At 42.1% G+C, this 19,404-nt stretch overlaps 1 protein-coding gene across 2 annotated transcripts in view; it reads left to right on the top strand.

Annotated features, from left to right (window-relative positions):
• Positions 1-14,341, top strand: part of LOC129815847 (E3 ubiquitin-protein ligase makorin-2-like) — a 34,126-nt gene extending 19,785 nt beyond the window's left edge. Inside the window, exons 4-8 of one of the 2 annotated variants that reach the window (XM_055870012.1) lie at positions 2,639-2,970; positions 3,132-3,346; positions 8,514-8,624; positions 13,116-13,260; positions 13,345-14,341. In XM_055870012.1, coding sequence (XP_055725987.1) covers positions 2,639-2,970; positions 3,132-3,346; positions 8,514-8,624; positions 13,116-13,260; positions 13,345-13,503 — 962 coding nt within the window. In that variant the 3' untranslated portion in view covers positions 13,504-14,341. Of the gene's footprint in view, positions 1-2,638; positions 2,971-3,131; positions 3,347-8,513; positions 8,625-12,940; positions 12,999-13,115; positions 13,261-13,344 lie in introns of those variants that run through there. The other variant, XM_055870013.1, reaches the window with a different exon arrangement.
• Positions 14,342-19,404: the final 5,063 nt, after the last annotated feature.

Here is a 19,404-nt window from a genome sequence, read left to right on the forward strand (position 1 = left end):
AAGCTACAGTATGTAGAAACCCCCCTGGTGCTGAGAGAGAAAGTTACAGTATGTAGAAACCCCTGGTGCTGAGAGAGAAAGCTACAGTATGTAGAAACCCCTGGTGCTGAGAGAGAAAGTTAGAGTATGTAGAACCCCCTGGTGCTGAGAGAGAAAGCTACAGTATGTAGAAACCCCTGGTGCTGAGAGAGAAAGCTACAGTATGTAGAAACCCCTGGTGCTGAGAGAGAAAGCTACAGTATGTAGAAACCCCTGGTGCTGAGAGAGAAAGCTACAGTATGTAGAAACCCCTGGTGCTGAGATAAAGCTACAGTATGTAGAAACCCCTGGTGCTGAGAGAAAGCTACAGTATGTAGAAACCCCTGGTGCTGAGAGAGAAAGCTACAGTATGTAGAAACCCCTGGTGCTGAGAGAGAAAGCTACAGTATGTAGAAACCCCTGGTGCTGAGAGAGAAAGTTACAGTATGTAGAAACCCCTGGTGCTGAGAGAGAAAGCTACAGTATGTAGAAACCCCTGGTGCTGAGAGAGAAAGCTACAGTATGTAGAAACCCCTGGTGCTGAGGGAGAAAGCTACAGTATGTAGAAACCCCCTGGTGCTGAGAGAGAAAGTTACAGTATGTAGAAACCCCTGGTGCTGAGAGATAAAGCTACAGTATGTAGAAACCCCTGGTGCTGAGGGAGAAAGCTACAGTATGTAGAAACCCCTGGTGCTGAGATAAAGCTACAGTATGTAGAAACCCCTGGTGCTGAGGGAGAAAGCTACAGTATGTAGAAACCCCTGGTGCTGAGAGAGAAAGCTACAGTATGTAGAAACCCCTAGTGCTGAGAGAGAAAGCTACAGTATGTAGAAACCCCTGGTGCTGAGAGAGAAAGCTACAGTATGTAGAAACCCCTGGTGCTGAGAGAGAAAGCTACAGTATGTAGAAACCCCTGGTGCTGAGATAAAGCTACAATATGTAGAAACCCCTGGTGCTGAGAGAGAAAGCTACAGTATGTAGAAACCCCTGGTGCTGAGAGAGAAAGCTACAGTATGTAGAAACCCCTGGTGCTGAGAGAGAAAGCTACAGTATGTAGAAACCCCTGGTGCTGAGAGAGAAAGCTACAGTATGTAGAAACCCCTGGTGCTGAGATAAAGCTACAGTATGTAGAAACCCCTGGTGCTGAGAGAGAAAGCTACAGTATGTAGAAACCCCTGGTGCTGAGAGAGAAAGCTACAGTATGTAGAAACCCCTGGTGCTGAGAGAGAAAGCTACAGTATGTAGAAACCCCTGGTGCTGAGATAAAGCTACAGTATGTAGAAACCCCTGGTGCTGAGAGAGAAAGCTACAGTATGTAGAAACCCCTGGTGCTGAGAGAGAAAGCTACAGTATGTAGAAACCCCTGGTGCTGAGATAAAGCTACAGTATGTAGAAACCCCTGGTGCTGAGAGAGAAAGCTACAGTATGTAGAAACCCCTGGTGCTGAGAGAGAAAGCTACAGTATGTAGAAACCCCTGGTGCTGAGATAAAGCTACAGTATGTAGAAACCCCTGGTGCTGAGAGAGAAAGCTACAGTATGTAGAAACCCCTGGTGCTGAGAGAGAAAGCTACAGTATGTAGAAACCCCTGGTGCTGAGATAAAGCTACAGTATGTAGAAACCCCTGGTGCTGAGAGAGAAAGCTACAGTATGTAGAAACCCCTGGTGCTGAGAGAGAAAGCTACAGTATGTAGAAACCCCTGGTGCTGAGATAAAGCTACAGTATGTAGAAACCCCTGGTGCTGAGAGAGAAAGCTACAGTATGTAGAAACCCCTGGTGCTGAGGGAGAAAGCTACAGTATGTAGAAACCCCTGGTGCTGAGAGAGAAAGCTACAGTATGTAGAAACCCCTGGTGCTGAGAGAGAAAGCTACAGTATGTAGAAACCCCTGGTGCTGAGATAAAGCTACAGTATGTAGAAACCCCTGGTGCTGAGAGAGAAAGCTACAGTATGTAGAAACCCCTGGTGCTGAGAGAGAAAGCTACAGGATGTAGAAACCCCTGGTGCTGAGATAAAGCTACAGTATGTAGAAACCCCTGGTGCTGAGAGAGAAAGCTACAGTATGTAGAAACCCCTGGTGCTGAGGGAGAAAGCTACAGTATGTAGAAACCCCTGGTGCTGAGGGAGAAAGCTACAGTATGTAGAAACCCCTGGTGCTGAGAGAGAAAGCTACAGTATGTAGTTTAGTTTGCCACTAGGAGGTCAATGTAATGCAGCCAGTTTGCCACTAGGAGGTGTAATGCAGCCAGCAGTATAATCCTGAGGGATGTGTTAACTGGAAATGACACAACGACAAGGTTCCAGTTTAACAAAGTTTACTATACCGTATGAACACACTACAAGGTAGCCATTACACTCCAGTTTAACAAAGTTTACTATACCGTATGAACACACTACAAGGTAGCCATTACACTCAAGGCCAGGTCCATCAACGACGCGACTTCCTGCGCAGGCGCACTCTTGACTGAGTGATAGCCCCGTAATAACAGAAATATAGGGATACATAAAACATGAACTTAACAGTATGTTCCCTTCAACTGTATCCTGTTCTCTTTCCTGTGTGTGTGTGTGTGTGTGTGTGTGTGTGTGTGTGTGTGTGTGTGTGTGTGTGTGTGTTCCAGCCCCGGGCTGTGACAGCAGAATGATGCCTTATGGTGGAGATGGCCCAGAGGTAACCGAGGCGGAGTGTTGGGCGGAATACCATGACAACAGCGCCCATGCCAAACCTCATTCCTACCTGGACGCCATCAGGACCAGTCTGGAGTGTTCTGCCACGGCCGGCCCCTACCCTGTCTCCGTCCCCTGCCCCCAGCAACAGCTCTGTCCCTACGCTGCTGCAGGACAGTGTCACTACGGAAACACCTGCCCCTATCTCCATGGTGACCTGTGTGACATCTGCAGCCTGCAGGTGCTCCACCCACACGACCCTGAGCAGAGAAGAGCTCACGAGAAGGTAGGACCCATCCTCTAACCCTAACTGCACTGGTAGGAGTGTCATACAAACAACATGAATAGGTCGTTTTGGATATCAACGTCTATGATGGTGATTTATAAATGAAATAGCATAGATATGGATCAAGTCTGGATTCATTCCATGTGATGGCTGTCCCTCAGATGTGTATGATGGTGTTTGAGGCGGACATGGAGAAGGCGTTTGCAGCGCAGCACAGCCAGGACAAGGTGTGTTCTATCTGTATGGAGGTGGTTTATGAGAAAGCTGCTGCCTCAGAGAGACGCTTCGGGATCCTCTCTTCCTGCTGCCACACATACTGCCTCTCCTGCATCCGCCAGTGGCGCTGCGCCAAGCAGTTTGAGAACAAGATCATCAAGTGAGTTGATAACAGCTATACTCACCAAGCAGTTTGAAAACAAGAGTGAGTTTAACTACTATACACGCCACGCATCAAGGGAGCTGATAACTACAATACTATACACACCAAGCAGTATGGAAACACCATCAATAATAAGATACTATACACACCAAGCAGTATGGAAACACCATCAATAATAAGATATTATACACACCAAGCAGTATGGAAACACCATCAATAAGATACTATACACACCAAGCAGTATGGAAACACCATCAATAATAAGATACTATACACACCAAGCAGTATGGAAACACCATCAATAATAAGATACTATACACACCAAGCAGTATGGAAACACCATCAATAAGATATTATACACACCAAGCAGTATGGAAACACCATCAATAATAAGATACTATACACACCAAGCAGTATGGAAACACCATCAATAATAAGATATTATACACACCAAGCAGTATGGAAACACCATCAATAATAAGATATTATACACACCAAGCAGTATGGAAACACCATCAATAAGATACTATACACACCAAGCAGTATGAAAACACCATCAATAAGATACTATACACACCAAGCAGTATGAAAACACCATCAATAATAAGATACTATACACACCAAGCAGTATGGAAACACCATCAATAATAAGATATTATACACACCAAGCAGTATGGAAACACCATCAATAATAAGATATTATACACACCAAGCAGTATGGAAACACCATCAATAATAAGATATTATACACACCAAGCAGTATGGAAACACCATCAATAATAAGATACTATACACACCAAGCAGTATGGAAACACCATCAATAATAAGATATTATACACACCAAGCAGTATGAAAACACCATCAATAATAAGATACTATACACACCAAGCAGTATGAAAACACCATCAATAAGATACTATACACACCAAGCAGTATGGAAACACCATCAATAATAAGATATTATACACACCAAGCAGTATGGAAACACCATCAATAATAAGATACTATACACACCAAGCAGTATGAAAACACCATCAATAAGATACTATACACACCAAGCAGTATGGAAACACCATCAATAATAAGATACTATACACACCAAGCAGTATGAAAACACCATCAATAAGATACTATACACACCAAGCAGTATGAAAACACCATCAATAATAAGATACTATACACACCAAGCAGTATGAAAACACCATCAATAAGATACTATACACACCAAGCAGTATGGAAACACCATCAATAATAAGATACTATACACACCAAGCAGTATGAAAACACCATCAATAAGATACTATACACACCAAGCAGTATGGAAACACCATCAATAAGATACTATACACACCAAGCAGTATGGAAACACCATCAATAATAAGATATTATACACACCAAGCAGTATGGAAACACCATCAATAAGATACTATACACACCAAGCAGTATGGAAACACCATCAATAATAAGATACTATACACACCAAGCAGTATGGAAACACCATCAATAAGATACTATACACACCAAGCAGTATGGAAACACCATCAATAAGATATTATACACACCAATCAGTATGGAAACACCATCAATAATAAGATACTATACACACCAAGCAGTATGGAAACACCATCAATAAGATATTATACACACCAAGCAGTATGGAAACACCATCAATAAGATATTATACACACCAAGCAGTATGGAAACACCATCAATAATAAGATACTATACACACCAAGCAGTATGGAAACACCATCAATAAGATACTATACACACCAAGCAGTATGGAAACACCATCAATAAGATACTATACACACCAAGCAGTATGGAAACACCATCAATAATAAGATATTATACACACCAAGCAGTATGGAAACACCATCAATAATAAGATATTATACACACCAAGCAGTATGGAAACACCATCAATAATAAGATATTATACACACCAAGCAGTATGGAAACACCATCAATAATAAGATACTATACACACCAAGCAGTATGGAAACACCATCAATAATAAGATATTATACACACCAAGCAGTATGAAAACACCATCAATAATAAGATACTATACACACCAAGCAGTATGGAAACACCATCAATAATAAGATACTATACACACCAAGCAGTATGGAAACACCATCAATAATAAGATACTATACACACCAAGCAGTATGGAAACACCATCAATAATAAGATATTATACACACCAAGCAGTATGGAAACACCATCAATAATAAGATACTATACACACCAAGCAGTATGGAAACACCATCAATAATAAGATACTATACACACCAAGCAGTATGAAAACACCATCAATAAGATACTATACACACCAAGCAGTATGGAAACACCATCAATAAGATACTATACACACCAAGCAGTATGGAAACACCATCAATAATAAGATATTATACACACCAAGCAGTATGAAAACACCATCAATAATAAGATACTATACACACCAAGCAGTATGGAAACACCATCAATAAGATACTATACACACCAAGCAGTATGGAAACACCATCAATAATAAGATACTATACACACCAAGCAGTATGGAAACACCATCAATAAGATACTATACACACCAAGCAGTATGGAAACACCATCAATAAGATATTATACACACCAAGCAGTATGGAAACACCATCAATAAGATATTATACACACCAAGCAGTATGGAAACACCATCAATAAGATATTATACACACCAAGCAGTATGGAAACACCATCAATAATAAGATACTATACACACCAAGCAGTATGGAAACACCATCAATAATAAGATACTATACACACCAAGCAGTATGGAAACACCATCAATAAGATATTATACACACCAAGCAGTATGGAAACACCATCAATAATAAGATATAATACACACCAAGCAGTATGGAAACACCATCAATAATAAGATATTATACACACCAAGCAGTATGGAAACACCATCAATAAGATACTATACACACCAAGCAGTATGGAAACACCATCTATAAGATATTATACACACCAAGCAGTATGGAAACACCATCAATAATAAGATACTATACACACCAAGCAGTATGGAAACACCATCAATAAGATACTATACACACCAAGCAGTATGGAAACACCATCAATAAGATATTATACACACCAAGCAGTATGGAAACACCATCAATAATAAGATACTATACACACCAAGCAGTATGGAAACACCATCAATAAGATACTATACACACCAAGCAGTATGGAAACACCATCAATAAGATACTATACACACCAAGCAGTATGGAAACACCATCAATAATAAGATATTATACACACCAAGCAGTATGGAAACACCATCAATAATAAGATATTATACACACCAAGCAGTATGGAAACACCATCAATAAGATATTATACACACCAAGCAGTATGGAAACACCATCAATAATAAGATACTATACACACCAAGCAGTATGGAAACACCATCAATAAGATACTATACACACCAAGCAGTATGGAAACACCATCAATAAGATATTATACACACCAAGCAGTATGGAAACACCATCAATAAGATACTATACACACCAAGCAGTATGGAAACACCATCAATAATAAGATATTATACACACCAAGCAGTATGAAAACACCATCATCAAGTAAATGCATCTTCTACGTTTCTGGATCTAGACCCAAATTCATATGCGTTACTGAGTATGTAAGTCCAAGTAATATTATGATCTTAGATCAGCAGTAGATCAGAGTAGATCAGCAGTAGATCAGCAGTAGATCAGCAGTAGATCAGAGTAGTTCTGATTTCGGATCAAGTCCATGTAATATTATGATCTTAGATCAGCAGTAGATCAGAGTAGATCAGCAGTAGATCAGCAGTAGATCAGCAGTAGATCAGAGTAGATCTGATTTAGGATCAAGTCCATGTAATATTATGATCTTAGATCAGCAGTAGATCAGCAGTAGATCAGCAGTAGATCAGCAGTAGATCAGCAGTAGATCAGCAGTAGATCAGCAGTAGATCAGAGTAGTTCTGATTTCGGATCAAGTCCATGTAATATTATGATCTTAGATCAGCAGTAGATCAGAGTAGATCAGCAGTAGATCAGCAGTAGATCAGAGTAGATCTGATTTAGGATCAAGTCCATGTAATATTATGATCTTAGATCAGCAATAGATCAGAGTAGATCAGCAGTAGATCAGAGTAGTTCTGATTTAGGATCAAGTCCATGTAATATTATGATCTTAGATCAGCAGTAGATCAGAGTAGATCAGCAGTAGATCAGCAGTAGATCAGCAGTAGATCAGAGTAGATCTGATTTATGATCAAGTCCATGTAATATTATGATCTTAGATCAGCAATAGATCAGAGTAGATCAGCAATAGATCAGCAATAGATCAGAGTAGATCAGAGTAGATCAGAGTAGATCAGAGTAGATCAGAGTAGATCAGCAGTAGATCAGCAGTAGATCAGAGTAGATCAGCAGTAGATCAGCAGTAGATCAGCAGTAGATCAGAGTAGTTCTGATTTAGGATCAAGTCCATGTAATATTATGATCTTAGATCAGCAATAGATCAGAGTAGATCAGAGTAGATCAGAGTAGATCAGCAGTAGATCAGAGTAGATCAGCAGTAGATCAGCAGTAGATCAGCAGTAGATCAGCAGTAGATCAGCAGTAGATCAGCAGTAGATCAGAGTAGTTCTGATTTAGGATCAAGTCCATGTAACATTATGATCTTAGATCAGCAATAGATCAGAGTAGATCAGAGTAGATCAGAGTAGATCAGCAGTAGATCAGCAGTAGATCAGCAGTAGATCAGCAGTAGATCAGCAGTAGATCAGCAGTAGATCAGAGTAGTTCTGATTTAGGATCAAGTCCATGTAATATTATGATCTTAGATCAGCAATAGAGCAGAGTAGATCCTACTCTTGAGATGTTTTATGAATATGTGCCCTGATCTTGTTTCATCTGTTACCATGGCTATCAGGGTGCTAGTATAAGCACATGTGTAGCCTCCACTGTTATTACTGTGTTTAGAAACTCACATGATCAGGTGATACTGACAACTTGAGGGAGTTGCAGCTAGTTGAACAACAGGATGCCACTGTGATGTGAAGCAGAATGACTGGCCATAATATACAGGGATGTGGCTAACCGTGTGCCTCTCTCTCCAGGTCGTGTCCAGAGTGCAGAGTGGTGTCTGAGTTTGTCATCCCTAGTGTGTACTGGGTGGAGGACCAGGATGAGAAGAACAGACTGATAGAGGACTTCAAGTCTGGAGTCAGGTATGTATATACACAGTACCAGTTAAACGTTTGGACACGGCTACTCCTTCCAGGGTTTTATTTTTACTATTTTCTATATTGTAAAATAGTGATGACATATAAACCATTGAATCATGTAGTAACCAAAAAAAGTGTTAAACAAATCAAAATATATTTTCTATTTTGAGATTCTTCAAAGTATTCATGCTTTGATGACAGCATTGCACACTCTTAGCATTCTCTCAACCAGCTTCATGAGGTAGTCACCTGGAATGCATTTCAATTAACAGGTGTTCCTTGTTAAAAGTTAATTTGTGGAATTTCTTTCCTTAATGCGTTTGAGCCAATCAGATGTGTGACAAGGTAGGGGTGGTATACAGAAGATAATCCTTTTTGGTAAAAGACCAAGTCCATATTATGGCAAGAACAGCTCAAATAAGCAAAGAGAAACAACAGTCCGTCAATACGGAACATTTCAAGAAACTGGCTGAGAGAACGCAAAGCGGTCATCAAGGCAAAGGGTGGCAACTTTGAAGAATCTCAAATATTTGTTTACCACTTTTTTTGGTTATTACATGATCCATATGTGTTTTGATGTCTTCACTATTATTCTACAATGTAGAAAATATAAGGAAACCTTTGAATGAGTAGGTATTCTAAAACTTTTGACTGGTATGTATGTACGGTATATACACATATATACACACACAGCAAGATAAATACATACAGTATGGATGTGAGGTAGTTGGATGGGTTATTTACAGATGGGTACAGGTGCAACGATCTGTGAGCTGCTCTGACAGCTGGTGCTTAAAGCTAGCGAGGGAGATATGAGTCTCCAGCTTCAGTGATTTTTGCAGTTTGTTCCAGTCATTGGCAGCAGAGAACTGGAAGGAGAGGCGGCCACGGGAGGATTTGGCTTTGGGGGTGACCAGTGAGAAATGTGTGCTACGAGTGGGTGCTGCTGTGGTGACCAGTGAGCTGAGATAAGTCGGGGCTTTACCTAGCAGAGACTTGTAGATGACCTGGAGCCAGTGGGTTTGGCGACGAGTATGAAGCGAGGGCCAGCCAACGAGGGCGTACAGGTCGCAGTGGTGGGTAGTATATGTAGCTTTGGTGACAAAACGGATGGCACTGTGATAGACTGCATAGACTGAGTAGAGTGTTGAGGCTATTTTATAAATGACATCGCCGAAGTTGAGGATCGGTATGATGGTCAGTTTTACGAGGGCATGTTTGGCAGCATGAGTGAAGGATGCTTTGTTGCGAAATAGGAAGCCGATTCTAGATATAATTTTGCATGGGAGATGCTTAATGTGAGTCTACAGTCTTACCAGACACCTAGGTATTTGTGGAAAACTATCATAGACTACAAAGGGAAACCCAGCCGCGAGCTGCCCAGTGACGCATGCCTACCAGACGAGCTAAATGTCTTTTATGCTTGCTTTGAAGCAAGTAACACTAAAGCATGCATGAGTGCACCAGCTGTTCCGGACGACTGTGTGATAAAACTTGGTAGCCGATGTGAGCAATACCTTTAAACAGGGCAACATTCACAAAGCCGCGGGGAAAGACGGATTACCAGGATGTTTACTCAAAGCATGTGCAGACCAACTGACAAGTGTCTTCACTGACATTTTCAACCTCTCCCTGACCGAGTCTGTAATACCCATGTGTTTCAGCAGACCACCATAGTACCTGTGCCCAAGGAAGCAAAGGTGACCTGCCTAAATGATTATCGCCCCGTAGCACTCACGTTGGTAGCTATGAAGTGGTTTGAAAGGCTGGTCATGTCTCACAATCCCTGATACCCTAGACCCACTCCAATTCGCATTCTGCCCCAACAGATCCACAGATGATGCAATCGAACTCTACACTTCCCTTTCCCACCTGGACAAAAGCAACCCCTATGTGAGGATGCTGTTCATTGACTACAGCTCAGCGCTCAACACCATAGTTTACACGTAGCTCATCACTAAGCTAAGGACCCTGGGAAAACTCGCTCTAGAACTGGATCCTGACTGGCCACCCCCAGGTGGTAAGGGTAGGCAACACGCCTGCCACACTGATCCTCAACACTGGGGCCCCTCAGGGATGTGTACTTAGTCCTCTCCTGTACTCCCAGTTCACCCACGACTTCAACACCATCATTAAGTTTGCTGATGACACAACAGTGGTAGGCCTGATCACCGACAACAATGAGACAACCTATAGGGAGGAGGTCAGAGAACTGGCAGAACTTTCCATCTTTCCGTCCCGTCGATGTGACTAGGGAGGTGCTGTTTCCTGAAGTCCACGATCATCTACTTTGTTTTGTTGACGTTGAGTGAGGTTGTTTTCCTGACACCACACTCCGAGGACCCTCACCTCCTCCCTGTAGGCCGTCTCGTCGTTGTTGGTAATCAAGCCTATCACTGTAGTGTTGTCTGCAAACTTGATTGAGTTGGACACGTGCATGGCCACGCAGTCATGGGTGAACAGGGAGGGGCTGAGGGGCCCCAGTGTTGAGGATCAGCGAAGTGGAGATGTTTCCTACCCTCACCACCTTGGGGCGGCCCGTCAAAATCCAGGACCCAGTTGCACAGGGTGAGGTTGAGACCCAGGGCCTTCAGCTTTATGATGAGCTTTGAGGGTTGAATGTTGAGCTGTGGTCAATGAACAGCATTCCTCTTGTCCAGATGGGATAGGGGAATTGTGATTGCATCGTCTGTGGGCGGGTATGCAAACTGAAGTGGGTCTCAGGTGGAGGTGATATTATCCTTGAATAGTCTCTCAAAGCAATTCATGATGACAGAAGTGAGTGCTACATGGTGATAACTGAACTAAATGGCTATCTTTGGTACAGGAACAATGGTGGCCATCTTGAAGCATGTGGCGACAGCGATTGAATATGTCTGTAAACACACCAGGCCTCTAGGCTGCTACTGTAGGCTTCTCTAGGCTATTACAACAGGCTGCTGCTACTACTGTAGGCTTCTCTAGGCTATTACAACAGGCTGCTGCTGCTACTACAGGCTGCTACTGCTACTACAGGCTGCTGCTACTACAGGCTACTACTGCTACAGGCATCTCTAGGCTACTACTGTAGGCTTCTCTAGGCTATTACAACAGGCTGCTGCTGCTACTACAGGCTGCTACTGCTACTACAGGCTGCTGCTACTACAGGCTACTACTGCTACAGGCATCTCTAGGCTACTACTGTAGGCTTCTCTAGGCTATTACAACAGGCTGCTGCTGCTACTACAGGCTGCTACTGCTAATACAGGCTGCTGCTACTACAGGCTACTACTGCTACAGGCATCTCTAGGCTGCTACTGTAGGCTTCTCTAGGCTATTACAACAGGCTGCTGCTGCTACTCTAGCATACTAACTACTACATGCTGCTACTACTAGGCTGCTACTACTGCTCTAGCATACTAACTACTACAGGCTGCTACTACTGCTCTAGCATACTAACTACTACAGGCTGCTACTACTGCTCTAGCATACTAACTACTACATGCTACTTCTACAGGCTGCTACTACTCCTCTAGCATACTAACTACTACATGCTGCTACTACTAGGCTGCTACTACTGCTCTAGCATACTAACTACTACATGCTGCTACTACTGCTCTAGCATACTAACTACTACATGCTGCTACTACTGCTCTAGCATACTAACTACTACATGCTGCTACTACTAGGCTGCTACTACTCCTCTAGCATACTAACTACTACATGCTGCTACTACTCCTCTAGCATACTAACTACTACATGCTGCTACTACTGCTCTAGCATACTAACTACTACTAGGCTGCTACTACTGCTCTAGCATACTAACTACTACATGCTGCTACTACTGCTCTAGCATACTAACTACTACATGCTGCTACTACTAGGCTGCTACTACTCCTCTAGCATACTAACTACTACATGCTGCTACTACTAGGCTGCTACTACTGCTCTAGCATACTAACTACTACATGCTGCTACTACTGCTACAGGCATCTCTAAGCTGCTACTTCCACTACAGGCTGCTATTACTACTCTAGGCATCTCTAGGCTGCACATACTACTACTACAGGCATCTTTAGGCTGCTGCCACTACTAGGCTACTACTTTTGCCTTCTTGCAATGCAATATTTCAACCACAAGAAACTGTGTGTACGCATGGTCTAAAGTTTGCGGGAGGATAAGCTGATTCATGTCAAGTTCAGTTTTTATAAATGCCAACCTTTGCGCGAAAACTGGGGCATGCATGTTTTGTGCCTAAGCAATGTTTTTTAAATGAGGCCCCAGGTCCCTAACCCTGCCAAGTGTCCTAGTTCCAACACCTGTCCTGTTTTCTCTTGCAGTAAGAAGGCGTGTAAATACTTTGACCAGGGTGCTGGTCCCTAACCCAGTGTCCTGTTCTCTTCTGTTGTCTTCCTTCTGCAGTAAGAAGGCGTGTAAATACTTTGACCAGGGTGCTGGTCTCTAACTCTAACCCAGTGTCCTGTTCTCTCCTGTCCTGGTGTCTTCCTTCTGCAGTAAGAAGGCGTGTAAATACTTTGACCAGGGTCGGGGAACCTGTCCGTTTGGAGGGAAGTGTTTCTACATGCATGCTTACCCCGACGGAACGCGAGCCGAGCCGGACAAACCCCGCAAGCAGCTGGGCTCTGAGGGGAACGTGAGGGTACGATAAGATATGGTGCTACTGCCAATACAATACTTAACTAGCATCATGATAACAAATCTTCTGTGTGTTGTTGGGTTGTAGTTCCTGAACTCTGTGCGTCTGTGGGACTTCATTGAGGAACGCGAGCAGCGCAGCGTTGCCCAGCCGCCGCAAGACGAGGTCAGCGAACTGAGAGAACTCTTCATGCAGATGTCTGGTCCAGGAAGGGAGGAGAGCAGCGGGGTGTCTGCAGAGCCCTGAGCCCTCAACCTGGGGCCCAAACTACCCGTTACCCAGGCCCCTAACTACCCGTTACCCAGGCCCCTAACTACCCGTTACCCAGTCCAGCACTCTGCCCAACGGCTCAAACATACAACACTGGAGAATAACGTGTACTCACTAGTAAGCCTTTCATGTTGATGGTTTGAGGCTTTTTTTTTTAATCATGGTACATTTGTGTGGAAAGTAGTAAATCTGTACATAGAGCTGTAATGGTTCTGATATGCTTTAGATGCGATCATATAGATCAGCCTTCAGCCAGGCGACAACATGATAGTGGTGTTACAGGAGAAACATCTAATTAAACACAAGTCTGTTTGACTCAATTTTCGGCGTGTTCATTTAAACAGTTACATTTCTGTTGTCCAGGTAGCTAGTTCCTCCTAGAGGAACTGTTTAGTGTTGATGGATTCTCACATTGAGGTTTAACAACTTTATAAAATAAAAATGGTAATGTTGACCTTATCCCACATCTATAGTAAGAGAATAAAGCAGACATCTATTGTTGAGTGAAGCTGCCTGGGGTGACTAACCTATAGCAGGGAGTCTGGATATTATGCTACAGTGTTTAATGTATATTCTATGGTTAATCATTCATTACTATGTTGGCTTCTAATGTATTTATCCAATAGGAGTCCATTCATTGAATAAAACAAATGTTTGACAGCGCTGTATAACCTATGGGTTAATGAATGGAATAACTTGGATAAGGCCTGGACATATTACTTCACAACCATGGCGTGTGTTCTGTTTCAGTCTATAGATATTTGGCTTTGTTTATTCATTGTATTTTAATAAAAATAATCTTTCAGGTTTATAATGCTTGTTCAAGTACAATATTTATCCTAGAAGGCAAGCTAATAGATAACATGAAAATCCTTTAATTTTAAAACAACTTCATGATTGAATAGCCTTTGCCTAACACGGCAGCAGCTCTTCATCTATATATATACCATGATCCAATACCCTGTAGGACAGTCCGACATGGATGTGTGTAGCCAGGAAACAGTTACAACACATCAACTCTGCATGTCCACTCACACAGCCATTTTGACGCTGACATAAAATGATTTGCCAAATTAGCGGACATTATGTTCAGAAACACCCTCACATCAGTGAGAGAAATAGCATCAATTGCAATAAAAAAAACTCTTTACACTTTGATGCTGATCTTGTGAGTAGATTGTTGTAGCACACTCAGCACTGGGACAGAATGTGCTTTAACATGTAACGGATTAGGAAGTGGGGTTACTGCTCCTTAAGCATGCCTGTTAGCATGTTGAGGCAGGGTGGTTCCAGGCTAGGACACAGGCAGCCTGATGGGAGACGACCTTGCAGACATTATAAAATGGCACCTTGTGCACTTCTATTGTCCAGAGCCCTATAAGGCAGTACTATGAGACTCTGGTGAAAACGTAGTGCATACAGTGCCATTTGTGATGCAGGTTGGTGTGGGTCTAGAAGACAGCGGTAGGTTGGCGTGTGTAGGTCAAAGGGCAGATGTTAATGTCCTCCGTGTGTGTTGCTCTGTGTAGCGACGGCTCGGAGGTGCTGTGGTTGATTTTAGGCAGAGCATGCTGCAGCAACTCAATGGACGACAGGATCTAGAGGAAAGAAATAAGACAGCCATTATTGTCAAGTCACTGACTACGACAACATTCATTCAACAGTCTCTGGTCACTGACTACAACATTCATTCATTCAACAGTCTCTGGTTACTGACTACAACAACATTCATTCAACAGTCTCTGGTCACTGACTACAACATTCATTCATTCAACAGTCTCTGGTCACTGTCTACAACATTCACTCAACAGTCTCTGGTAACTGACTACGACATTCATTCAACAGTCTCTGGTCACTGACTACAACATTCATTCAACAGTCTCTGGTCACTGACTACAACATTCATTCAACAGTCTCTGGTCACTGACTACAACATTCATTCAACAGTCTCTGGTCACTGACTACGACATTCATTCAACAGTCTCTGGTTACTGACTACAACATTCATTCATTCAACAGTCTCTGGTCACTGACTACAACATTCATTCAACAGTCTCTGGTCACTGACTACAACATTCATTCAACAGTCTCTGGTCACTGACTACAACATTCATTCAACAGTCTCTGGTCACTGACTACAACATTCATTCAACAGTCTCTGGTCACTGACTACAACAACATTCATTCAACAGTCTCTGGTCACTGACTACAACAACATTCATTCAACAGTCTCTGGTCACTGACTACAACATTCATTCAACAGTCTCTGGTTACTGACTACAACATTCATTCAACAGTCTCTGGTCACTGACTACAACATTCATTCAACAGTCTCTGGTTACTGACTACAACAACATTCATTCAACAGTCTCTGGTCACTGACAACAACATTCATTCAACAGTCTCTGGTCACTGACTACAACAACATTCATTCAACAGTCTCTGGTCACTGACTACAACATTCATTCAACAGTCTCTGGTCACTGACTACAACATTCATTCAACAGTCTCTGGTCACTGACTACAACATTCATTCAACAGTCTCTGGTCACTGACAACAACATTCATTCAACAGTCTCTGGTCACTGACTACAACATTCATTCAACAGTCTCTGGTCACTGACTACAACATTCATTCAACAGTCTCTGGTCACTGACAACAACATTCATTCAACAGTCTCTGGTCACTGACTACGACATTCATTCAACAGTCTCTGGTTACTGACTACAACAACATTCATTCAACAGTCTCTGGTCACTGACTACAACATTCATTCAACAGTCTCTGGTCACTGACTACGACATTCATTCAACAGTCTCTGGTTACTGACTACAACATTCATTCATTCAACAGTCTCTGGTCACTGACTACAACATTCATTCAACAGTATCATGTCACTGACTACAACATTCATTCAACAGTCTCTGGTCACTGACTACAACATTCATTCATTCAACAGTCTCTGGTCACTGACTACAACATTCATTCAACAGTCTCTGGTCACTGACTACAACATTCATTCAACAGTCTCTGGTTACTGACTACAACATTCATTCATTCAACAGTCTCTGGTCACTGACTACAACATTCATTCAACAGTCTCTGGTCACTGACTACAACATTCATTCAACAGTCTCTGGTCACTGACTACAACATTCATTCAACAGTCTCTGGTCACTGACTACGACATTCATTCAACAGTCTCTGGTTACTGACTACAACATTCATTCATTCAACAGTCTCTGGTCACTGACTACAACATTCATTCAACAGTCTCTGGTCACTGACTACAACATTCATTCAACAGTCTCTGGTCACTGACTACAACATTCATTCAACAGTCTCTGGTTACTGACTACAACATTCATTCAACAGTCTCTGGTCACTGACTACAACATTCATTCAACAGTCTCATGTCACTGACTACAACATTCATTCAACAGTCTCTGGTCACTGACTACAACATTCATTCATTCAACAGTCTCTGGTCACTGACTACAACATTCATTCAACAGTCTCTGGTCACTGACTACAACATTCATTCAACAGTCTCTGGTTACTGACTACAACAACATTCATTCAACAGTCTCTGGTCACTGACTACAACATTCATTCAACAGTCTCTGGTCACTGACTACAACATTCATTCAACAGTCTCTGGTTACTGACTACAACAACATTCATTCAACAGTCTCTGGTCACTGACTACAACATTCATTCAACAGTCTCTGGTCACTGACTACAACATTCATTCAACAGTCTCTGGTCACTGACTACAACAACATTCATTCAACAGTCTCTGGTCACTGACTACAACATTCATTCATTCAACAGTCTCTGGTCACTGACTACGACATTCATTCAACAGTCTCTGGTCACTGACTACAACAACATTCATTCAACAGTCTCTGGTCACTGACTACAACATTCATTCAACGGTCTCTGGTCACTGACTACAACATTCATTCAACAGTCTCTGGTCACTGACTACAACATTCATTCAACAGTCTCTGGTCACTGACTACAACATTCATTCAACAGTCTCTGGTCACTGACTACAACATTCATTCATTCAACAGTCTCTGGTCACTGACTACAACATTCATTCATTCAACAGTCTCTGGTTACTGACTACAACATTCATTCATTCAACAGTCTCTGGTCACTGACTACAACATTCATTCAACAGTCTCTGGTTACTGACTACAACATTCATTCATTCAACAGTCTCTGGTCACTGACTACAACATTCATTCATTCAACAGTCTCTGGTCACTGACTACAACATTCATTCATTCAACAGTCTCTGGTTACTGACTACAACATTCATTCATTCAACAGTCTCTGGTCACTGACTACAACATTCATTCATTCAACCAGTCTCTGGTTACTGACTACAACATTCATTCATTCAACAGTCTCTGGTCACTGACTACAACATTCATTCATTCAACAGTCTCTGGTCACTGACTACAACATTCATTCAACAGTCTCTGGTTACTGACTACAACATTCATTCATTCAACAGTCTCTGGTCACTGACTACAACATTCATTCAACAGTCTCTGGTCACTGACTACAACAACATTCATTCAACAGTCTCTGGTCACTGACTACAACATTCATTCAACAGTCTCTGGTTACTGACTACAACATTCATTCAACAGTCTCTGGTCACTGACTACAACATTCATTCAACAGTCTCTGGTTACTGACTACAACAACATTCATTCAACAGTCTCTGGTCACTGACAACAACATTCATTCAACAGTCTCTGGTCACTGACTACAACAACATTCATTCAACAGTCTCTGGTCACTGACTACAACATTCATTCAACAGTCTCTGGTCACTGACTACAACATTCATTCAACAGTCTCTGGTCACTGACTACAACATTCATTCAACAGTCTCTGGTCACTGACAACAACATTCATTCAACAGTCTCTGGTCACTGACTACAACATTCATTCAACAGTCTCTGGTCACTGACTACAACATTCATTCAACAGTCTCTGGTCACTGACAACAACATTCATTCAACAGTCTCTGGTCACTGACTACGACATTCATTCAACAGTCTCTGGTTACTGACTACAACAACATTCATTCAACAGTCTCTGGTCACTGACTACAACATTCATTCAACAGTCTCTGGTCACTGACTACGACATTCATTCAACAGTCTCTGGTTACTGACTACAACATTCATTCATTCAACAGTCTCTGGTCACTGACTACAACATTCATTCAACAGTCTCTGGTCACTGACCACAACATTCATTCAACAGTCTCTGGTCACTGACTACGACATTCATTCAACAGTCTCTGGTTACTGACTACAACATTCATTCATTCAACAGTCTCTGGTCACTGACTACAACATTCATTCAACAGTCTCTGGTCACTGACTACAACATTCATTCAACAGTCTCTGGTCACCGACTACAACATTCATTCAACAGTCTCTGGTCACTGACTACAACATTCATTCAACAGTCTCTGGTCACTGACTACAACATTCATTCATTCAACAGTCTCTGGTCACTGACTACAACATTCATTCAACAGTCTCTGGTCACTGACTACAACATTCATTCAACAGTCTCTGGTCACTGACTACAACATTCATTCATTCAACAGTCTCTGGTCACTGACTACAACATTCATTCAACAGTCTCTGGTCACTGACTACAACATTCATTCATTCAACAGTCTCTGGTCACTGACTACAACATTCATTCAACAGTCTCTGGTCACTGACTACAACATTCATTCAACAGTCTCTGGTTACTGACTACAACATTCATTCATTCAACAGTCTCTGGTCACTGACTACAACATTCATTCAACAGTCTCTGGTCACTGACTACAA

This window comes from Salvelinus fontinalis, chromosome 18, assembly GCF_029448725.1.
Source record: "Salvelinus fontinalis isolate EN_2023a chromosome 18, ASM2944872v1, whole genome shotgun sequence".
Taxonomy (NCBI): domain Eukaryota; kingdom Metazoa; phylum Chordata; class Actinopteri; order Salmoniformes; family Salmonidae; genus Salvelinus; species Salvelinus fontinalis.